The 23407-nt window shown below is 48.0% G+C and overlaps 7 protein-coding genes across 7 annotated transcripts; 2 read left to right on the top strand and 5 right to left on the bottom strand.

Moving 5' to 3' along the window:
* Positions 1 to 454: 454 nt before the first annotated feature.
* Positions 455 to 1745, bottom strand: aclF (extracellular proline rich protein; the record flags this gene model as incomplete). Its single annotated transcript, XM_742383.2, has 1 exon — positions 455 to 1745. The coding sequence occupies exon 1, from the start codon at positions 1532 to 1534 to the stop codon at positions 455 to 457; it is 1080 nt and encodes a 359-aa protein (XP_747476.1). The 5' UTR covers positions 1535 to 1745.
* A 215-nt stretch (positions 1746 to 1960) lies between these two features.
* On the bottom strand, positions 1961 to 2963 carry AFUA_8G06785 (uncharacterized protein; the record flags this gene model as incomplete). Its single annotated transcript, XM_742384.2, has 3 exons — positions 1961 to 2266; positions 2327 to 2654; positions 2730 to 2963. The coding sequence occupies 3 exons, from the start codon at positions 2961 to 2963 to the stop codon at positions 2085 to 2087; spliced, it is 744 nt and encodes a 247-aa protein (XP_747477.2). The 3' UTR covers positions 1961 to 2084.
* Positions 2964 to 4120: 1157 nt separating this feature from the next.
* Positions 4121 to 5286, top strand: AFUA_8G06790 (uncharacterized protein). The gene is made up of 3 exons (XM_742385.2): positions 4121 to 4469; positions 4584 to 5025; positions 5050 to 5286. The coding sequence occupies exons 1-3, from the start codon at positions 4336 to 4338 to the stop codon at positions 5242 to 5244; spliced, it is 771 nt and encodes a 256-aa protein (XP_747478.1). The 5' UTR covers positions 4121 to 4335; the 3' UTR covers positions 5245 to 5286.
* A 4803-nt stretch (positions 5287 to 10089) lies between these two features.
* Positions 10090 to 10977, bottom strand: AFUA_8G06800 (uncharacterized protein; the record flags this gene model as incomplete). Its single annotated transcript, XM_742386.1, has 1 exon — positions 10090 to 10977. One exon carries the CDS (start codon positions 10975 to 10977, stop codon positions 10090 to 10092), a length of 888 nt encoding a protein of 295 aa, XP_747479.1.
* A 1650-nt stretch (positions 10978 to 12627) lies between these two features.
* AFUA_8G06810 (uncharacterized protein) lies at positions 12628 to 15200 on the top strand. Its single transcript, XM_742387.2, has 4 exons — positions 12628 to 13413; positions 13490 to 13807; positions 13859 to 14393; positions 14452 to 15200. Exons 1-4 carry the CDS (start codon positions 13016 to 13018, stop codon positions 15070 to 15072), a joined length of 1872 nt encoding a protein of 623 aa, XP_747480.1. The 5' UTR covers positions 12628 to 13015; the 3' UTR covers positions 15073 to 15200.
* Positions 15201 to 18816: 3616 nt separating this feature from the next.
* AFUA_8G06820 (dihydrofolate reductase family protein) lies at positions 18817 to 19764 on the bottom strand. The gene has a single exon (XM_742388.2). The coding sequence runs from the start codon at positions 19600 to 19602 to the stop codon at positions 19018 to 19020; it is 585 nt and encodes a 194-aa protein (XP_747481.1). The 5' UTR covers positions 19603 to 19764; the 3' UTR covers positions 18817 to 19017.
* A 1472-nt stretch (positions 19765 to 21236) lies between these two features.
* On the bottom strand, positions 21237 to 22671 carry eglD (putative endoglucanase). Its single transcript, XM_742389.2, has one exon. The coding sequence runs from the start codon at positions 22494 to 22496 to the stop codon at positions 21447 to 21449; it is 1050 nt and encodes a 349-aa protein (XP_747482.1). The 5' UTR covers positions 22497 to 22671; the 3' UTR covers positions 21237 to 21446.
* Between the last annotated feature and the right edge of the window lie 736 nt (positions 22672 to 23407).

A 23407-nucleotide genomic window follows, 5' to 3' on the forward strand; every position in this document is an offset into this window, starting at 1 on the left:
TTTTCTGCTGGGAGCGCATGATTCTCTGCTCGGTATCGATCTCTTGGTCTTGAGGATAATAAGCCGGTGGTCTTGTAGACAGCACTATATCATCAGTCTGAGCGAAGTAAAATTTCCTGATCTAGCTGGTTATATATCTTTATCATTACTAGTGACTTAATGTCCAAGTCTCCTAAAAGGCTAATATAGCATAAAGCATACACAGAGACCTGTGTATACAAATAGTATTATAATATATAATATTAGTAGGTGTATCTATATAAAATGAATAGAGAGAATAGCTCTAGCCTAAAGTCATCTTAACAGTTTATATGATGTGTAATTTATGGAGTGCCCAGAATCAATACATATAAATACAGGGAATAGAAATTTTATGAACATACTGATCTCGTAGAACACTCGACTTTCCCCAGTCAAGTATGATGAAATATCATTAATTGAATGCGCATCTCTCTCAAGCAACCCCAATCCCCTGCCCCGAGGGATTCTTTGCTTCAATATATGCAGGGCCCCCGCTGGTTTCCCTTCCGATCCCATGAGAACTCGTCTGGGGGTCACCAGTATAGGATGGCCCTCCCGCAGACTCCGCTCCGATACCCTGGCCTGCAGCAGAGACCTCGTCGTTATACACGGGCCCTTTGCTGACGTTATCCACTCCAGCTCCTTGGTTTGCTGGGACAGCCGGTTCGTCGGTGTACTTCGGACCATCACTGCTTTCCCTACCCACACCCTGGCCTGACGGTTCAGGCGGTTTCTTTTCATCTGGTTTGTCGCCCGGTTTGTCGCCCGGTTTATTGCACCCATGATTGCAACCGCATTCACCCTTCGGACCTGGAGGCCCAGCAGTGCCCTGCGGTCCCGCCGGGCCAGTCGCACCCACGGGGCCCACCGGGCCAGGAACGCCTTGCTTGCCGGCCGGCCCCTGGGGTCCGTCAGCGCCCACTCCAGGCGAGCCCTGCGGTCCAGGTGGGCCTTGCGCCCCGGACGTACCCTGCGGTCCCACTGGGCCTTGTGCTCCGACCGGGCCCTGTGGCCCCCGCGGACAGTTTACACATCCTTGGTAGTGCAGGTTGCCGATGCTGCCAGTCATCCCGTGGACCGGGTAGCCACTGATGGGTTGGTGGATGCCGCAGAGCGCTGCCTGGCCGTAGCTGCATGGGCAGCTTCCTGGCATCGGTGCGGGGTGGACAGGGGGCATGTGTGGGCTGGGACTGTAGGTGTTATAGTTCGGTGGCCAGGGGAAAGGCATGCCCCCGTTGGCGCCCCAGCCCGAGGGGATCGTGTTATGCGGGTAGTAGTAGCTGGGTTGTAGTGGCTGAGGATACGGTACAGACCCTGGTACGGGCCCCGGCACGGGCATGGGCATTGGCATCGGTTGAAAGACGGGGTTTGGGAATCCAATGGGCGGCTGCGGCGGTGGCGCTGGCAAGGGCATTTGGCCACCAACAGGAGCACAAAAGATGCTGCCGGTGCAGAAGTACATCCCCTGACCGAAGCAGTACTCCACGAGGGCAAGGAGTGGTAGGAGGAGCATCACTGTAAGGTCGATTGGAGAGACAGTAACAGCATCGGGGAGAAATTCAGTTCATCACAGAAAGTGAGTGCAGTAGGACTTCCACAGTCAACTGAGAATAAGGCTTTGGTCTATCCCAGTAGCTTATCCCAGCGCGCCTGATACCAGGAAGATATGGGAGCTATGGTCTAGAAACAGGCAGGGCAGAGTGGGGTGAAACCCTGCGTGTTCGATAGGGCCTAATGCTACGGTTCTTTGTCCATTGGCTATGGGTTTCGACCCATCAAGTCGGTAGGGTGGCCGGATAAGGTATCTTCAGACTTGCTGCTTGCGCCCTCGGTGGTGCTGGGCCGCTGGGTATTCAAGTTCCCCGGCATATCAGCTCGCGAGAACCATTCGCCAGGCAGACCTGCTTCCGGATCGAGTCTGTACGTTTAGAACGGGATTTTGCTTGCCAAGTCGATTATGTACTCACTAAGATATAGTTATAACTACATTAAATCACTGCTCCTGTTACTACATCCTCTTTGCGCTTGACACAAGGTACCCATCCCGTCTGTAACTCACTCGGTCAAGACGTCTTCCGAGCAGACAAATAGCCGTACACATCCTGCTGAGGAATTACTGGTAGCTGGACTGCACTTGCAATCGGTTGGAAGAACACCTTCCCCGTGAATTTGTCGAACTTTTTCGTTCCTTCCAGCTCAGCTGGTCCAACTCCATGGGGGTATATAAACACCTGCGGGGAGGGACCTGTATAGCCGTCAAGGGTCAGTCACTTCTCTATCAATCTACGGCCTCAAGAATACGTACGCGGCGAGCACTTGTTCCGGTTTCGGTCATAATAGTCCTTGTACGTGTCCTGAACCAGACCAAAGTAGCCGGTGGCGGTAAAGGCATTGTCAAACACCAACACCCACTTGGGCTGAACAACATCCTTAACGGCTTGCATGCCGTAAGCGTAGAAGAAGTTCAGCTTGCCCTTCTTGTAGTCGTCTCGCGCTTGCTTGATCTCCTTCGCACTGTCCGAATCCCGGATGTAATTGGCCTTTTCTTCATCAGTGGCATTGCGACTCTTGTCCTTGCTCGCCAGCACGTTGATCTTTCCCTGGCCTTCGGTGCCGAGGAGATTGAGGAGCTCCTGTACTCAACGGTGGCTATGTCAGTTGGAGTTGGGGGCAGAAGGCGAAAAAAAATCCGCGGGACGGATCCGTACCTTGTCGTTGTCCCAGTCAATTGTCAAAACCTGGCTCAGGTCCAGACCGTTCAGCCCTAGGCCTTCCAGGAGTCCGTTTAACTGCCCTGTCACCTGGCCGGGTTTCGCCAAATCTGCGGCGCCCCCTACATCCGGGAGACCGCCGCCACCACCACCCACGTAAGGAAGCTGCCCTAAGGCTGCCACGGGAGCTAGTGATACGGCTAAGACTGGTAGAGCGCTGTCAAATTTCATGATAGGAGACCTCGATACGGGAGTTCCGTTGTGCCGAGAATCGGGGTTAGTTTCCCTGGAGCTGGTGAAATTCCGCTACTGATTTCTACGACGCCGTGACGAGGGATGCATTAGTATCGCTGGAGAGTAGAGGATGTTGTCGCAGCACATAGGAATCTCGTCATAGACTACGACGGCCGGTGCATGATTATCTTACGACGGAGGGTGGCCAAGAAAGGATGGGGGACATGGTGACTCGCATACTGCATCGACAAGAGAAACTAGACTCAAGCGACCTCTTGACCCGTGGGAATCGAGGTCACCTCGTCCAGTTACGGGATATGGCATCAATGAAGTGCCACTATCCAAACCAAATCCGAATGTTTGGATGCGGTTAAAGCAAAGCACAGAGCCCAACCATCCAATTGGCCCGCGACATCTCTTCCCCATACCTGTTGTGAGCCACATCCCCAGCGCTGGGATTCTTAAATGACGGACTGACTGGTGGCTGCGAGTGTCGGGCAGGATTGCGCTGTCTCAGCTGCTGCATAACTGTCTCAGGCAGCCATGCAAAGGGAGGAATGTTGTACCCTCATTCAGGAATTGATCACCCAAGTTGGCCTGCAAGCACCTTGGTCAAAACAAGTGCGTGCTAACTTTCATGTCAAGTAGTCTCCTGGGCTATGAGGCAGTTGAACCAGAGCCAATTACTTGGATTGACCGAGACCCAGGTATGCCGGCTAGGGATACGATATAACGCTGGGTTCCGTATGTCTACACCTACGTAGTTCTGTTGTCTCATTGGCAAATTGAAGATCCATATCTTCTTGAGATGCTACCCTGTTCTGTTCTCGTATTTTATGATCAACCCTCATGGTTTGAGGTCAACAATTGGTCCTGTAAGCATCGTACATCACTGTTCATGACCGTCCACTGCTTTCGTCCCACCCCCACTTGACACCCTGGATCGGCAGCGCACAGCGCGATGCAGTCTATAATATGTGCTCGGTCCCGTCTTAATGTTGTTGGATCATCAGTAACCCCACCTGTCGTAAGGACTATCTCATCGAATCCCACGCTTAGGCTACCTTCCATACGCCGGCTGCAGACATGCTCATCTTCTGGCAGTCCTTCTACATCTGTTCCTCGAAGCTCCCTGTAGGCAGCTAGCCCCGTCTGGGCCTCAGTAAGCTTAACTCTATATGTAACTGTGATTTCGGCCTGCCAATAGTCACGTCTTGCTATGTAAGCGGTTCCTTGCCGCACAGTTGCATCGCCTTCCAACTCACTTATAAGACGGTGTCTCTGCATCCTTGCTGCTTTCAGCCATTTCCACAGTCTGCAGGTTCCTCTAAGATATTAGCTCCGTCGGATCCACAGCACAGCTCCTTTCATGGGCGCCGGGCTCTTCTTGCTCGCCTTTGGGACCTCTCTCTCTCCATTCACCACAGCGTCCCACGGACCCTGCTGGACTCGTCCAGTCATGGCCACCTGGACGAGTGTGTCTGCCCTCTTCGACCGAGTCTGGTCCTAGCGGTGGCTGTCGTCCCCGAGTCAGGCAGTTGCCCTGATGGTCGTGTCGGGTGCAATAGCAGCCCCCGCAGTGCCCATTGTGCCGCGGGTCTGAACGCCTCTCTCCAGGGCTCGAGCCGCCCGGCCCGTGCCTAGTCTTTCCAGGTCTAGAGCGCCAGCCCGGGCGTGGTTGGTGACATGGACGGATGGACCAGTCGTCATCCATGTCGCCCTGGTAATGGCCAGGCTGCGCGTACTGCCCGTCCCCGTAGTCCCCGTCCTCACGGTCCCTCCCCGGGGTCGCCATATCCCGGGTGTCGGAGGCGGGATGCATCTAGCAACTCATCTTAGCCGATTGCCCACGTCGCACACGGTCAACAGGGCCAAGGGTACCTACCTCTGTCTCTGGATTGTGGATAACACACTGGACGGCAGTGCCCGTGCCGGCGGTAATAGTCGATGTATTCGGGCCAACCGATATCCAAGTTCATCGGGGGGTAGTAGTAGTAATCTTCGTCCACGCACTCCAGGCGACACTTTGGTCGTCGCGCGGGGCGCGGCGGTGGTGGTGGTCGATATGCCGCCTCCACCGTAGATGGGGAATTGGCGGCGGTGGTGGTGGCAGCGGTGGAGGGTAGAGATAATCCCCTCCCTGATATATGCCACTGTTGCCCGAGCAGATACAGTTGAGAGCTCCGTATTGCTGGGGCACCGGAACGCATTGCATGGGGTACTGGCTCAGGCATGGGGGGGGGATGGCGGGGGCAAGCCAACTCCGACGCCAGGATAGGGCTGCCCGCATGGCTGTTGGCCGCAGTATTCAGCCCCGTACTCCAGCCCACAGGCGAATAACTGTGCGTGGATGTCGCTCGAGAGCGCCAGGAGGATGACTTCGACCAGCTTCATGGCACTTGAGGGACCCTTCGGACGACCACTTTGGCGGATAAACGCAAGGAGAGATGAGGATGGCTCGATGGTGCTGGTGTGCATTCCAGCGCACCGCCAGTGAAGCGTGATATCTCCTCGGACGGTTGAAAAATGTTGCTGGAATAGGCTGATCAAGTGTTTGGCCAGTGACTGGGTATTTGTTCGGTCAGGGAATGCTGACCGCCCTTCTTAAATCGTGAGTATGTCCTGGCAAGGGGGTCCGACGTTGTGGCATGTACGTTACATTATATTCGCCGATTGGGAGGATCGACGATCTGTGGCAATTCTTCCGGATTGAGCAAACACAGGCCACCGGCGGATAGCAATAACTACAGAATTTGCCTGATGATCCCGGCAAGCCAAAGTAGTGCAGACCTTCCTATCGTCTTGTAGCATGTGGGCTCACGTCATATCCATGTTCCAGACAGGAATCGAAGCAGTAGGTAAGCGAGCTCTAAGCCGATGACATACTGCCACGCAGAGAACAAGCGGGATCCTAGCGATAGTAGTAGCATGGACATACTCCCAGGTCCACACGGGCAGTCATCCTTGTACTCTGACCTCCTTTCAGCATTTGGTACACAGAGGCTCTTTGGTATTCATTATTCGGGACTGTCATAAACGGTGGTGATGATGAATTCTTTGACAACTATATCCGGAAGAGCTAAGGATAAGGCCTTGCAGTTTTCCCCCTTAGGATAAGATCAATTCTCCTACTTTACAACATTCTTGGCTGAGAAGCTCATAGAAAATCATAACCAGATTTGTCATCAGCAAAGGCATCGACACTGGTGACATCTTCACCTCCGTGTCTACCTCCTTTGCAATTTTTGACCTCCTTGAAAACCCAGTGAACAGTTTCGTACGCATTGGCGACTTGCATAACATAGCCATATGCCGGAGTATTTGCTAGACCGTTCCAATTATTGTAGGCTCCTTTCAAGTTGACTGCAAGAGGACACGGTTCTCCCTCATCCACCTCATCACAATCCTTCCAGGCTTGAAAACGAGCCATCAGGTCGGGCCGATTCGGGTATATGTTTGGGTATAAATACAACCCGTAGAATCCAATGTTCGTGGGTCCCTTGGACCACGAGGAGCCGCGAGTGTCATAGAGATAAAACAAGTTCCTCGACTTTACTTTCTGGTCGGCCTTACCTTCGCGGAGGCAGTTCCCGGTTGCAGTAAGGCAGACTTGAAAGACCTGATGATCTGGGTTTCCATATTGATAGGAGGCGCGTTGTTGATAGCCTAGTCTTTCCCCGCATACATTTTGTATGCGGTAGCATTTTCCGTACTCAAGTCCGATCTCGTTATCAGTTACATTCACGTCATCGGTGGGATTCTACTCGACGGGGTCAGAAGGGAAGAGATCTGGGATAACATGCTTGTTGGATGAGAGGGGGACTGGCTCTACCACGGAAAGCTTTTCGGCCAGAGGGACCCCCTGGATAGCCTGAAGAGAAGATAGAGCGAGCGAGCACAAGGCCACAAGTAATTGAGAACAGTCGGGGCATGGCGGGGTAAATGGAAAGGTTTAGGATGGTGTTTCAGAAAGGAAGTATGTAGGTAGTTTGGAACTGGTTTTTAGCGCGAGGTGATCATTCGGTTATGTTCAAATGTCTGATACCTTAGAAAGCTTCAGCGGATGATGACGCTACGTATGATACAAGCACAAAGGGTCATTAAGATGGAAGAATAGCAACTATTAGAAACACCCTGGTATTGGGTAATCTCAGTGTCATGGATGTAAGGTTGATAACATAGGATAGTGCCCATAGGCCAGCCGCATATGAACAGGCTTATCTCGACCTCTGGCTCAAACCGAGCCAGAATTTAAGCTTTCTTCTATGAGCCAGTTCGTTTGTGCAGTCAGTCTGAACTCCCTAAAGAAACTTAGGCCGGGTTACATTGACAGCGTAGGTCAGCTGGGTTGACGATATCAAGATGGTCGTTTGCGGTTCCTCAAGTGGTGAGATGATGGAGAGCTTACGGGGGAAAATTCAAAGATTCGGTTTCGTAATAAATACTTACAGGTTCACATACATGAGGTTAACAGCAGGACAGGCCTGGCAATTCCGTTCTCTGTCTCGGTTTATTTGCTCTGCCAAGGCACGACTCGTACAATACGCCAGCCACCTGGGGTGATAGCAGTTGCAATAGATGGGCGATCCTCTGGCGGTGCTAAGATCAACGAGACTCCAAACTACGGGCAATGTCCAGGCATTGGCAACTCTATCCAAACAGTTGGTAGGGTGCGGTTTAATATCACTTGCACGAAGTACAAGAACGGTCTTAAAAACCCTTACAGGACAACAGGGGCTATGGAGAATATTTTTGAATGTCTCTCACTGTGCTCATATGATCCAACATGTGAGGTTGTCGCACCCAGTGCCTCATTATCAGGGAAATGTGGAATGGGCAGAAGCGGGGCCGATCTGGCGCAGGACAAAAAGGGCTACGATCCAGACTACTGGGTTGCCCATCGAATTGGGGCGGTTTCATGATGATAAAAACAGAATATATGAGAAGTTGAAGAAGCCACGTTCTTATATGGGGTCCTTGTTTTGCTTCCCACGTTTAGAACCGTAGTAATGTGCGAAGCAAAGGCTCCATCAACAGGATTTGAGTCTCTTGTAGAATTAGTAAAGTCGAGGGGGGCAACCAGTAAGGGCGGATATATTTTGCACAGCCAGTCTACAGAGCGCGTTGGATTATGTCGCAGGAACGAGGCCACGATAGCATTCCCGAGCCGCTTGTCAGTTACTATGCTGTTGAAAAATATCATTACCTGGAGACATGTAATGAGCATCAGATGAGAGTTTCTCACCAGCTATCGCGCGTCTACTCCATGCTGGGTCACAAGTCTCTGTTGGCATAGAAATATCTCATAAAGCAGCTTACTGCGGAGCGATGTACCAACTTGATCCGGCTATGAGCCCACCTCTGTCCCAGATCACAGCTACCTAGTTGAAGTGCTTCTGGACTGAGATGCCTCAATGCTGCCGAGATTCTTCCGAATTTTATAATTCACTCGGGGTTCATTTCAAGTCCATTGTCTGTCTAGTTATGGTTACAGATGATATAGTTGGAGTCAGTAGGTGCAAACGCTTACAGTTTCTTAATGTTGTAAATATCTGTAAACAAAGGCGAAGTCTCTCCCACACTTTGAGGTTCATTTCTACTGTCACTATTGATATATTAGGTAGGGTTTCTTGAAGCTGAAGGGTGCTTTATTTCTATGCCATCATCTAATACATTGGATTTGACACGATGGAACTTTATGGATTCAGCTTAACAAAGTAAACTGTATTCCCGAGAACGCTGGGCTGAGGCTACTGTACTAGAAAAAAGGATGTAATTTCACAGTCTTAAAGACTTTGAGTATCATTTATCCTATCCTATCAGCTTCGGGACTTAGCCACCAGTACTTGGTGAGAATCAATAATTGAAAGAACAAGCTTAGGCTTGACTCTTGGCTCAAGTAAAAAAAAGAGACGGATCCCCCAGATAATCCGAAACGTATCGATTCCCTGATTCGTTCTGAACTGAGCAATAAGGACGGCCTTATCCATGTTCTCACCGGTACCCCACGGCTACAGGGATATTCTGATTGAGAAAGTTCCATCAACACGTTTGAGCAGTGGGAACCGTCCTCCGCCACGATCTCTATAATATTTATATTAACAGAGATGCTTTTGTGCGACAAAAGCAAGATGCCAAGCAATCATTACACGTATATTCTTCAATCTCATAATTCTCACGCAAGGCACGATGCCGGAACGTCAATGGTACACACAAACAGCCAAGACAGCAGCAGGTAGGATAGAGAGAGCACTATATCATCAGTCAGAGTAAAGCAAGGATTCTTGATCTGCCTGGTCATACATCTCTATTATTACTGGTGACTTTTTTTGAGTCAAGGTAGGATTTAAGTCTCCTAAAAGGCTAATACAGTGTAAAGCATGCGCATAGACCTTTATATATAAATTAGTGTTATAGTATATAGTATTAATAGGTACATCTATATACAGTGAATAGAGAGAAGCCATAAAATATAAGATAGAGTATAGCTCTAGTCTGAAGTCATCTTAACAGTTTATATGATATGCGATATGGGGATTAATATATATAAGTACAAGGAATGAAGAACAGCCTTTATCTTGACCGAGGGCCTTGCTTGCATACTATGCCTGTAATAGATAGGACAATGACATATTTCCATAGTTAGATGTCGTATGAAACATAGACAGTAGGCTGCAGAACATATACATTCATTGTAGCCTGGCCAGATCGTCTCATCTGCACATAATTCTCTTTCCAACCTACTGACGCCAAAGTGATGGACCCCTTGACATTCATCCTCATGGAGACGGGTCGTCTCGCCAGATAGAGCTAGAATCGTTCGTAGCGAGACCAGTCTCAAGGTTCAGAAAGCGTATGTTGAAATGCTTCTGGAATTGTATGATATGCACTGGGCTTATAATTTCCTATCCGGATTTGCAGGCTGGAGTCTTTTGGCCGGGTTCCTCGTTATTCTTGGCCTGAGTCATTATGTTTGAAAGTATTCATTCATTTCTTCCCAAATATGGCAAATTGCTAGACATCTAACTGACTCATCTGGGTATTAGCACTTAGCCATCCATATTACCAAGCAAGACAACACAGCAAATATCCCAATATCCAAGGATCAAACTACCGATGACATTCAGAAAAAGTTGGGATCAAGCCAGCAACGGCCCACCATGGGGATTCCCTCGAGCTCAAGAAGTATATCCTCGTTCCACCCACGCTTGCTAGTCTCGATGAACTCCCTACTCCAACCCCAATGTTTGACATCCGCTCCACCGGTGCGAGCGGGGTTCATCGATTCTCTAATCCTATCCCCGACTGTGTGAAAGACCATGCTCCGCCAGAAGGCATTGTTCGGCTTGCAGAGCGTTTCGCAGTAAGCAACCCACAGCCACTGTAGGATCAAAACGTTCTGCACATGATAATCGAGGATTGACCTCCTGAGAGGCCGCTCTTTGAATACAGCGTCGCGTCCTCCCTTGGCCGGATCACGTAGTTGTTTCACAGCACTGTGCACCTGCTTCCACACCGCGAGGGACCGTGGAGGAATGCGTGCGTCTTTCTCGACGCACGTCTCCAAACTTGCAGCCTGAGCTTTCTGGGCGCGTGGATAATGTGTTGCGAGTTGCATAACCTGGAGGTCTTTGATTCCATTCAGGCAAATCCCGTGATGCTTGAACAGCGCGGCAGAGGCGTTTCCAACGTCGAATAAGATCTTTGACGCAGCGGAAGTTGCAAGCAGGAGCTTGAGCGAGTTATCAGCGAGACTGGTCGTCGTAAATGCATCGACGCCTACGGTGAGCACGTCGATCAGGAAGAGCTTTTGAATTGGTCGAACAAAGAGGGAGATAATTGAGATTGAGCCGTCTTCTCCTGGATTGATGGCTTGGACATTGAAGAACAAAGCAGCGTGTTTATGCGAGTGGCAATCGAGCTCGTCGAGGACTTTCTCCAGAGCGCCGATGGAGTCGATCATCTGTATATCGCGAGTCGAGGCTTGGAGTGCCATGGTTGATGTAGCCATATGGCTCCAACAAGAACAGTGGCTTGAAGAGTAGCTTCAGAAACGGACAACAACAATGTCTGGTCAATTCTTGATAAACAGAATGTTTATGGTTTGAGGAAGTAGAAGGTGCATCTTCATCACCTTTATACTTGTAAAGGTAGCGAGTTGTTGAGAACCACGGGTCGCCATCAGATAATACCAGAGATAAGGTTGTGAATGTGAGCTCATCTTTTGAAACATCCCGATAGATTATGATCTATACTTACTCATTTGCCCACTCATCAGTATTAAGTGAATGGTGAGTTAGAAACGCTCTCACGCAAGGTCACAGTAATCAAATGCTGACATATTTCGCCTATTATGATCATACTTTGCCTTTTATAAATGCCAGATTCAGAAAAAATCCCAACCCCAGTGGTATATAATAAAACCTGCTAGATCTGGAATTTGCCTACTTTCCTCATTGAAATATTGGATTGTCGATTGAGCAGTCTCCAGCCAACTCCATGGTGTTTTGCTTGTACTGGGCTGATATCTCAAGGCGTCGACCGCATTGAACAAGCTTTACCATAAATATTGAACAAAATACCGTCAGCAAAGGGGCTGGACATAGTATGAAATCCTCTCTGAGTTGCACCACCTCTCTCAACTGCAACATCTGTTCCAATCAAGCGACCTTTGTTTGCTTGTAGCATACTGGTGTTGAGTGAGGACTAATCTGCCTAAGCTCCAGCTCTGATTTAACAATAAATGAGCAAAGTTAACAATCAATGATAGGGACAGGTTTTTTCAGTTTCTGCAGGAGAATCGTCGGTAGGACGCGCTCTACAGAGTTCTCCTAGTTCTTCAACATCTTAGCCCGAGTACGTTGATATAAGAAAAATATAACTGTGGCACATCTCAGTCCAGTATAGAAATATTCTAAGAGTCTGTAAGAGGGTTCTCTTTTCTAAGCCTGTTTTATCAAGAGCAATAGGGCCGCAGCTCTGGAGATGAGCAAATGCTCTCGATAACACAAGTGTATGTTAAGCGACATACAACTCAAAACCACAGATTTCAGGCTACTTGGTATAATGTTCTTTAGTCCATTTGGAAGTTAGAAAGGTTCACATTTGCAAGATAACATACTAGTGAACCGCAGTTTTACATCCTTTTTGTTTTCTTTCCTCCAGTTTGCTTCACTGATTCTGTGCCTTCCGCCTTGTTTTTCACTCTGTTAAAGTGGGCCTGAAATCTTTGGACCCTGAGTAGTATCCAATCATTAGCTCTGCCTATATTACTACTCAAGGATAAAAATACCCCTTACAGTGGAATATATGGTACAGACTCTGTCTGGAATATTATCCCTACAAAGTGAACTTATGCACATCTATTAGTATGGGTGGCTGTGAAGACTGGCTATATGGCGTTCGGTTAAAGCACAAGAGGAGATCCACAAGGGATTTCAGAGCACAAGCCACAAACGCTGGGAGTGTTAAAGGCTTAACGCTGGGTTAGTGTCTTCTAAAAATAGCAACTAATGTCAACGCGCAATCTGAGCCATAATCAAACCTCTACTTAGCAAGCAGATGCACAAAAGGAGCCAACTTATATAGCTTGCCAGTGGCCATCAAATGCATTGAGCATTTGAAAGAGAAAACTTAAATCCAACTCCGTACAATCTAGTGCTACCCTAGACAGTGCTGACGACAACTATTAACATTAGGGTGGAACCGTGGAGGGCAGTCCTATTCTACTTGGGTAAATCTGGTTGCTATATTCTTCTAGCTGCATTACTAGTCTCTCAACTTTGCAAGGCTGATTCCGCCGGTCATACACCAACACCAGGGGTGAGAGATGAAACTGCTAGGCTACAACGCTGTAGCACAGGTGCTCACTGCTCACTACCACTACCATTGTACCATATAAGTAGCCTAAGCTCTACATATAATAATTTAGCAGTTTTCCTCAAAAGTCAAAACCTATTCCATCCACACAACACCAGCTCACCAAGAGCTAATTAGCGCCACTCCCCAATCCTTCTCTGTCGTGCCACCCCTTTTAAGATTGATTGATCATGTCAAACAAAGACGACACCCGACAACAGACTACTCCTATTCTTCGTTTAAGAGACAAAACTCCAACCGAGCTGAACACGCCCAGGATCTCGCCCCATCCGAGGGATGGGCCGTGGATGCGAGACCCAAGCGGTCTGAAAAATGAGTTAAGGGTCAAGTCATCCGACAAAAGACCTGTAGTAGGGGTCACCATGGACGAATTCCGAGCTTTTTCCAAAGTGGAACGAGAATCGGCACTCAGACACCTTAAGAAACTCAAAGCAGAGAAGAGGCTCGGCGAGATGAAAGTCATATTTTTCGCTACAATGTGGCGATCAGTTGATATGATGAGGACGGAAGGCTGGACAGACGACGAGATCGAATCGGCCTTAGAAAAATACTATACTGGTGCTCAGCAGTATGTAGCTCCCACCTATCCACGTTGCTATCGTGTAGTCGAACCTTGGTATTATTGCGACGCTAACTCCACAAAGCTACCTCACGCCCAACAATATCGCGGACCCCAGGATGATTGAGCAGTTTGGTGCCGATTGGGGATTGAACGCCCGAGGTATTTACTACCGCCATTTTTATTCTCCAGGGTGGGTTACGTCCGATCACGAGCTCTGGCTACCGTCACTTGATGGCATCGATTGGAATCATTTCAGTGAGTCCAGTCGCCTCTCGAGAGCAGAAGCTTTCCTCAAGCATGTTCTCAACAATGAACGATGGAAGAAGAGCGAATATGCATGGGAAGCCGACGCCTGGTCAGATGTTTTCGGTCAGATGAAGAATGACCCAGTTCTTGCCGTGTCAGTTTCTCCCCATTGCTGCAGCCTCAGCATCTGATCTAACGAGACTAGAGATAAGCATGAATACAACACCGTTAAGCTGAAGCGAGACCCCGTGTCATGTTTATTAGTGGGTGAGCCCAAGTTCGTCAAGAGAATTCCAGATGCAACATTCGGGCTTGCAACCTTCAAACCGAAAGACTACCAAAACATTTTAGCAGAATGGGATTTGGACCATGACCGCCTTGAAGCACTTCTACTTCATCGACATTGCGGCCTTATTTCTGATCCACGCTGGGGCTACGCAGATCTTGCATTCCCTTTCGCAGTGTATGAGGCTAAGGGATGGGGTGGCAATGCCCGAGAAGCACGTCGGCAGGGATGTTCAGCAGGAGCTGTGTATCTCGATATGCTAGATAGCCTTGCGCGGCAGCCGGGGAAGGTTGGAGAAAAGAATAGAGTATATCAACTGACAAGGGGCCGCAGCAACAACCAAGTCTTCGTCTTTACCTCATTTGGTGCTCACTGGCATATCTTGGTTGGCTACAAACGACCACGGCAGGAAAGGGAATATGCCGGACATGAGGGATTCAGTGAGTCCGTTTATGTGAGTCTGTCCAAGAATCAGCTTTAGTGGCGAGTTTTGCCTGACCTTGGAAACACAGATTTTCCAGAGAATCTGGAGCGGTCGTGTGGTGACTATACGGAAAGCCTGGGAACTCCTATCGCTAGTTGACCAAATACACCTCTGGGGAGCAACCGATTTCCGAAATTCCATCATCCAATATCTGAAACCATGGCATGAATTCAGCAGGAGAGCTTATGCCAATGATGTTGAGTTTGTGGTTTCAAAGGTCAGAACACCCAAAGTCATGCGAGATGGTAAAGAGTATATTTGCATACCCGCGGCTTGCCTACAACTTCCAGACTGGGCCAACCGTCTCTCCGAGGAAATTCGGGGCAAGTTACTGGAAAGAGTTTCGTTCCACTTCTACGATGCCTACCAAAGAGACCGTTCGGCTCTGAGTGATCAATGGCCTTGTGTTATTAGATGCCTTTTCGAAGACTGTGGTCCGCCGGGAACTCCAGGATATCCCATTCTGTCCGAGGAAGAGATGCTAGAGCACTACCGCGAGATCCATGGGAAAGACGATGAAGCAATAGCTGACCTCAAGCGTCTTTGCGGCGAAACAGAAGCAATTGATAACAATATCGATCCACTACAGGTAAGAAAAAGAAAGATATCAGGGAGCAGAGAACCTGGGCCATGCACGAAACGGCGGTGATGTCTGCCATGTGACTATGGATGCATAGATATTAGTCCAATGCAGGACAAATCCTTATGAATTGAGTAAGAATATATTATAAAAATTAACCAATAGGTAGTTTATTAATTACAGCAATGACACAGGAGGAGGTAGCAGGTTTGATGTCCATGCAAAGATGGCAAGGTGTGGTCCAGTCTGGGCGTAAAGGAGTGGTGCTAGAAGGCATAGTATTGTTCCAAGGGCTCAGTAAATAAGGACTGTAAGATATGCGTCACGCTTTCTGGATTTTCCTAATACAGTGGTACTTCTACAAATTGTGATATGTTCCCTCCTCAGCATTCTACTTATGAGTTGGCAAGTTCTCCGGATACAAATTGAAGGTAGATACAACGGACATGCTATCTATAGTCGGAGATATGTGTTCAATGTCTCATTCATGGGTGCCATTGTGCGCCTTTGTCATATTGCGGCTTCTTAGGATATTAGGGGCTTGAATGTTCACCTGAAGTCAGTAGGACGTGGCTGGCAAAGGATTCAACTCCAGGCGGTTCGGTTGCAGCCGGCTCCAGAAGCTTGTTATTCTTTGTCTGTCACAGACTCCAAGGTAAATCTGATGAAGACTAGCCTTAGCAGTGGGACTGTGGACCTTTATGACATAATATGCAAGGAGATCAGGTGGTCAATCACGGCCATGCACCCATCTCGAGTGGCGGGTGCAGTTCTTGACTCTGATATAGGTTGTCACTAATAGATGAGCTAATGTAAGGAGGCCGGCTCAGTTGTCATCAGTTTCTACTGACTATGATTCATTCACTGTAATTATTAAGCACTTGGGGCGAGAAAACCACCAGCTACGGGGGGAAACCAGCTACCTGATGGAAAGACAGCACCTGGAGCGGTGCCACCGCTCGTGCGGAAAGGGGGGGAACCCTGATATGATACTGGACTGGTCGAAGAAGAAATTCGCCCATATTGTGGGTCTTAGATGCAGCGTGATGGTTTTGAACCCGAACGTTGCACTGTGGTAGAGTATTCATTTATTAATAAGCCCTCCCTCATACACGTAATCGATAGACCAGTATCAGAGGAAAAGAGATCTCATTAAGATGTAGAAAATCGCCCCTTGAACTGTGTCCAATCTGCGAAATCCAAAAAACTGGAGTTTCCCTGCAATGGGCCCATGTTAACCATCAAATAATCCGTTATGTACAGTGCCAAGCTATTTGCGGCCTCTGGCTCTTGTTGAGAAATAAAACATCAGCGCCAGCTCATCAATAAAAGGTGGCAATCCAAGGGGAAGTTTCCAGAGTGTTCTGAAATTTGTGGAAGGCAAGCAACTCCAAGGATTCCTATTCATATTTAGCTGCATGAATATAGACGCAAATATGGATGAAGAGGGTATTCAGGAGCATGCAGCTCCTGCTTATGTGCTTCAGCACCACAACTGCAAATGGTCCATCAGAACCTTGAGCATCTGTCTTTCAATCTCGGTGGTGTCTGAGACCTACTGTGCGAAACAAGGCGCGTCTCTAAGACTGAGTAGTTCCCAGTATAGGCATATCGCAGTATAGGGCAAAAATATCCAGGTTGATACTTCCCACGATGATTGGTACTTCGCGTTGACTTTGCCCAGGAATATCTAACTCCCTTCTCAGTGACTGTGGGAAACGCTCAACAGCTGTTGCATGTATTGATAACTAAACTTGCTCTAAGTCTACAATGATATACAAGGGTTGAGAGTGGAAGATGCTACACCCTGTCACTTGCTTCCTGTTAGTATACACTTTTCTTGCATCACAAACTAGTCTGGCAGGTGCTCCATGTCATTCAAGGAACCATAGGCGCTATTCTGTGGGCATTCAAGACTAAGTAGGAGCTGCTCCTTTGTGTAAAGCAGTAATAGGCACGCATCAGTGACAAGTTAAGAGTATAAAATAGTTATTACCTTTACCCATAGTTAGGCTGATATCTGACAGGCAGTAAAGGTATGGTTCACTCTCCTCACAATCATATATGCTTTTCTATATCTATCTCGAGCGATTAAGTCGCCCGCCAAGCATGAAATAGGTCAATTCAATTGGCCCATTTTATTCAGGACCAAAATGGTTTAACTACTTGGAAAGCCCTTCCACCAGTCCATCAATCAGAAATAGATTCAGCACAGTATGATATTCTTACATCCTGCATCAGGAGTAATATGTAAGCTCTTGTTCATAATACACAATTAGCCAGGTGATACAAATTTTGGAAGATGTGCAAAAAAAAGTAAGAATATTGTTTCTCAGTTTTGTTCTTATTACCCTTCTAATCCACTGCCAAACCATCAATTTGATATTTTCTAGCGGGTCTGTCCTGTGAATCTTGTGCGGATGAGATTTTTGATGTTGCCGTTAACCTCAATAGAAGCAGGATACATCGGCGTTTAGCAAGCCATCTTTCAAACGCCCAGCTTATGAGCGTGGGCCCAGCCGGCCTTTGCTTACTGTGCGTCTAAAGCAACACATCACATGGCTAAAATGTTCGTCAAGGTCGTCTGAAAGAAAAGAAGGCTTCAGGCGTCAAATCTATGCCCTAGACAGGCATTTCTTCCGACTTGAAGACTCAACTGCGGAACCAATTGAGTGTGCTCTCAAATCCATCATCAGGAGCCTTTTCACATTAACAGTGGATGGATATTTCCTATTGGACAAGTTGGCAGCAGCAGGATTCCCGGCATCAAAGCTTGACAGAAGGGATATTTGTGAGATCAATAAAGTTGCAAACTACTGGCGTACTTGCTCCAGCTTCTCGCGTCTTGCTTGCAGCAAATATCGCACATCATTTATGAAGCTTCAATTGAAGACACTGGAGGCTTACGCACTTTCCACTAATTACGGAATGCAAAAATTTGTGCATGCGGAAGTCCAGATGGTTGTGTACCATGAGACCTCTTCATCCCCTCCCTGGCCCTGGTATATTGGGGTTTCGAAGAGGCATGCTTTTTGTGCCATTCATTCATCCAAGCCCACGATGCTTTTTCATATCCAAAGCGCATCACAGTACCCAATTCCTCAGGTTATAGCGATGTCACACTGAGCTCTTTCCGCAAGGCCCTTGTCGGGGTGGATAAATGCGTCCTCGATGCTCTCAGTGCAGCTTTACGGAATGATATAGCACGAAACTTCCCTCTACAGAGTTCTGTTAATCTCCACATTTTACCATACCATCTCCTTCCATGACCACACCATCTTCACTGACGAGAAACTCTACGCATGAGAACTTCATTTGCCAGATGTCCCTCCGTTCCAGAAACAGACAGTATGAGGGCACTGCTAAAGAACTCGGTTTTTCGCATGATTAGACTGACGTAGTAGAAGATTCACATGCATATCGCTAGACTTCTGCTTTTAAGCTGCCACATTGGACCAAAAAGGTATCGTGCGAATCAGTGTCGTTGCCTTCTAAAGATAACTCGGGTGCTTTTGAGAGACTCATAAAATTTGAGTCGACCACCACCACTATCTGTGAATGGCTTAATCTTCATGTACGCTTGGAGCCCGTTCTTGAAGTAGACGGAGGATTTGAGTCTGAGAAGTCGTCCTTCTTGAAAGCAGGCGTTTGCTTCCACTTAGCTCTAAAACTTGAAAATGTGGATAAAAACCCGTCCTAAGCAAGGCCAACCAGAGTTTATGATCTGGCTCCAGGAGAGCAAAAGACGGTTTAGTTATCTTCTGAGGAATATGGTCACTCTGGAGGTCCAGAGACAGCGTTTATTCTTCGACGCCGGGATTGAGAAGCTGTTTATGTAAAATTCAAATGGTATATAGGCAAATAATTAGGAGTGGCTTAATCAATGCATGGTGGCTCAGGGGGATGGCTCGCTGAGGAATAATCCTTAATGTCACTGACAGGCGCTTGCAAAATGTTACAAAAATGTACGAACTTTTCACAGCTTCGACCCACCCGCCAAAAGCACAGCTGTACCTATCTATCCTTAGCATTTACAGCAGTATAATGAACCGAAACCATCCCCTCCTCAATAACGTCCACCCCCACAAGTGTGAACCTAACATCCTCCTCCAATCCCCCAAATAAGCGAATACCATTGCCTAAAAGCACAGGCGCAGTTGTCACAACCATCTCATCAACCCAACCCCTTCTCAAAAACTCAGTGACAACCTCCCCCCCATCAACATACACACAACCTAGCCTTTCCCTCTCAAACACATCTTTTGCCTCATCCAACGACCCTACAACCTCCACTTCAATATCTTTAGCCTTATAAGCTCCCGGTGCCATACTCCTACTAAGAACGAAAGTTCGTTTCTTGGCGTATGGCCACTCAGGCAGAGAAATGCAAAAGTCGTAAGTTCTGCGACCCATTATCATACAGTCTACGCGAGACATGTGTTGCTCAATTGTGTCCACTCTTCTGGGTGATGTAGGAGGAAGGTGATGGGTGTTTTTGGGTGGTGATGTGAGCCATGTGATGTCGTGGTTTTCGCGCGCAATGTAGCCGTCTAGACTTGTAGCTATGAAGACGCGTGTTTTAAATGTCCTGGGGGGCATTTTAGGGGTCGTGGTTAAGGGTGAAAAGTGATGGTATTGAAAAGTAAGGTTGATGAAAGGTGAGGGCGGTTTAGGAGCAACAAACCACACGTTATAAAGGGTTTAACGGAAGCTCTTTGACCGCCAAGGAGAATATGACAGGACTCTGGTGTCGACCTTCCCAGACCCAAAATTACATGACATTTTACCTTACCAAGTTAGTTTGCGGGAGGGCCCGAAGAAATATTTGTGAATTACGCAACTTGCCCAGAGAACCTGTAATGAATACAAGATGCCTCGTCTCGTCCTTAGCTAGCAAGGTACTCTTGACTCCATCTCCAGTATCTCTCAGTCAGAAGGGCGTTGTAATATAGTTCCATCAAATTCACATGCTGGTAAAGAAACTGTGTCGTCTTGTATGTCATCCACATTGAGTTAGAAGCACGCAAATTGTAGTTCTCTGATCATAATACCTTTCCGAGTATTTGCCATTTGTCTCATCTGGTGCGAGTAGTATTGAGGGGTCCTCTATATTGCACAGTCAGGCTTTTTCAGGAGAGATGGTTTGCAAACTCAATGTGTCTTAATAGAAACGGCCCTTTATCATCAAAAACATCCAACTTTACCACAATAGCCACAATAGCTTTTCCCTAGATAGAGAGGGATATCGAGAACTCATACATAATATCTGGTCCATAACTGCAAAAAAATAGGGTAGGTGTATATTCACACAGAAAATACATACTATTGTCCATCCAAAACCTAGGGAGGCCTTGATTGTCGTAAGTAATCTTTGAATGGTTCGAATCATCAGGTGTAAATCACCATATTTGAAGAATTTTAAAGGGTTTAAATACTATATACTAAGAGTTTTAAATGGTTTAAATCATGAAAGGTTCGAATCACTTTATAGAAGGGACAATTCAAAGATTACTACTCTTAGGTATATATCTTACATATATGGTACTAGTAGATGGGTTCCTCTATAACTTCTCTAAATATATATTATCCCTATATGTATGACCTTAGTTTATAAGGGTTTAATTTTACTACTATATAGTAATTGAAACTATTTCAAATCCTTAATATATGGTAGTTCAAACCATTTAGCGATTCAAACCATTTGATGGTTTGAACTATTTGATATCCCTATATAGTAGAATACTGCGACAGACGGTGAAGAAATTACCTTATGATATAACGGTAGAACTTGATGATTCTATTGGTTGTTGTTAGATACTGTCAGAAGGTAGGGTTCTAGGCAGCTACTATTCACAATGCCAAAGAGGTCACAATGATGATTCCCCTTAACTCATTAGCCCAGAACCTGCTTATATACCACCTACACCCTAGGCCACAGCCCCATGACAGATACAGATGGAGAACGGAAACAGAAAAGGAAATCATAACTCATGAAGCGAAAGAGTCATCATCATTTGCCCCACTTGCACCTTCTCCTGCCACAAATGTCAAATGGTACATACAGGCTTGTAATTCTAGTTAGGCGGAATTACTGGCGGTCTCGTATACTCTAACATTCCAATTGAGTTGTTTCGGTTATGTCCCAATGGCTTGCTGTAGTGGTGGATAAAACCGTTCTGAAACGCCGGCGGCGGCTACGGGGCAGTTGCACTACATGTTATCACGAAAATATGGACAGACGAGATTTTACACTAGACTGCTAGAGGGGCTTTAGGTTGTGCGACTGACACTTTTGAAAAGATAATGATAACTCGCATTTATACTAGCGCCGATGCACCATACCTAGTTAGAATAGCTCATGACTCTGTCAATTGTCGGGCGCTTATTAAATACAAGGTATGAATGGTAGACGTTCAGGCCCAACGTAACTTGACACGGCATGCTTAAGCACTGACGCACTGGTGGTAGTAAGGGTTCCACTCCTTGCAGATGAGACCGGCCTCGCAGCTTGTAGGACCAGAGTAGTTCTGGCCACCGCACTGCCCGTAAATCTTGACAGAGCCGCTGGCGCTTCCGGAGTTGCAAGAGTCAGAGCCGGAGTTAGAGCCAGAGCTGGCGGAAGGAGCAGCGGGAGCAGCAGTGGTGGCGGGCTTGGTGGCGGTAACGAAGGTGGTGGGAGTGGCCGATGTGTCGACAGGGGCCTCCTTGGTGGGAGCCGCGGTCACGGACACAGCGGGGGCAGTCGTAGTAGCAGGGCTAGAGCCGGAGGAGCCGGAAGAGCCAGAGGAAGAGCCATCCCAGACAGCAGGGCCAGGGATGGGGTAGCTGGTGAAGGAGTTGTACATGTCGAAGAGAACACCTGGGTCGGTGGCCTTGTAGGCACCGGGAATGGAAACACCGGCAGGGAGGGTCTTGGTGCCGGCAGAGGTGACCTTGACCTGGACACACTCCATGTAGAATTGGGCGCCACCCTGGCGGTTACCCTCGTGCAGGGCGATGATCTCAGGACGGAGCAGGTACTCGCCGGCAGGGACATCGGGAACGGTGATCGAGTGCTTGCCCCTGTTGGCGATCAGGTTTGCAACCGCCCATTTGCCGTTCGAGTAGCCCTCCTCAGCGATCTTGACCCAGCCGTTGCCAGCTGTTCCCTTCTCGGTGGGAGCCATGTAGACCATCACGGGACCCATGTGGGAGGAAGCGATGATGTCGTCGGAGTCAGAGCGAGTGTCGTGGTGCCACTCGAAGGTAACCTTGTCGCCGGCCTTGACGGAGAGGGTCTTAGCAACGGGGTTCTTGCCGTTGACGTTGCAAGTCATGTCGGTCGAGGTGACATCGGTGATGGGGCTGTTGTTGGGGGGAGAACGAATGTATCCGTCAGCGGAGTTTCCCGCACCCTGGTCCACGTCGTTGATCCAGACGGCGTGGACAGTCGCGTGGGCGCTGACGAGCTTAGCTGCTGCTGCCAGAGCGAGCAATCCGAAGGTCGACTTCATTTTGAAAGACGGTTTGAATTGTAAGGAATGACTGAAATGAAAGAGAAAAAGAGAGAGGAGAAGGAATGAATGCAGATGGAGAAATGAATGCTGAGCAGTCCAGGCGTGAAGAGAACATGATGAACGGGGGAAGAAGGCTTATATAGCAACGGTGGTTAGAGGACGAAGTACGGAGTATTGAAGATAGCATCAATAGTCCAGTTGGAGCGATGGGGCCACAGGAGATGAACGGGTCCCTGCCAAGGCTTAGGGGCCTCTTGGCTACCCTGTCGCCAACGGTGCCAAGAAGGGGTTTCATCTATGTGTTTCACTATCTGACTAGCATTTTCAAACTATCCTGTTTGCCATTGAACAGCGCGGCGTCATTTCGGCTAAATGGACCCCGAACGGGCAATTGGGGGTCTTACTCATGTACCGATAGCCCTACTCTCATCGACTGTAAAGAACGAGCCCCATCTTTGCCGTCCAATAAGCGGCCATTCTCCCAGCATTACCCTGTCCGACCTGAGGAGTGGGCAGAATCACAAGTCCAGCACCTCCTCCTGGTAATATCAAAATATATTAACTTAATACTGCTGTCTCACTGTGGTATCGTCACTTTGCGTTTCCGGAATGTCCTCCGATGCTAATACGGAATCGCGAGCTTCTGGCTACACTGTCTCACTTGTTCCCCTGGTTCTAGGAATCAAGGGACCTTTTTCTACTAATTTCGGGCTCTTCCATTCGATCGATACTGCGTCACTGCAGCTTAACCTAACCCCCTACCCGTGGCCTAGAACCGGAACGAGGAATGCGCAATGAATGATGAAACAAGCCCTACATAAGCGTCTAGACAGCAATTCTCCGTAAGAAGCTTCCGGAAAGCCCTTTCCAGTAATTCGTAAAGCTCTCTTCTCTATACGAGTTCACTA

Source organism: Aspergillus fumigatus, chromosome 8 (assembly GCF_000002655.1).
Source record: "Aspergillus fumigatus Af293 chromosome 8, whole genome shotgun sequence".
Taxonomy (NCBI): domain Eukaryota; kingdom Fungi; phylum Ascomycota; class Eurotiomycetes; order Eurotiales; family Aspergillaceae; genus Aspergillus; species Aspergillus fumigatus.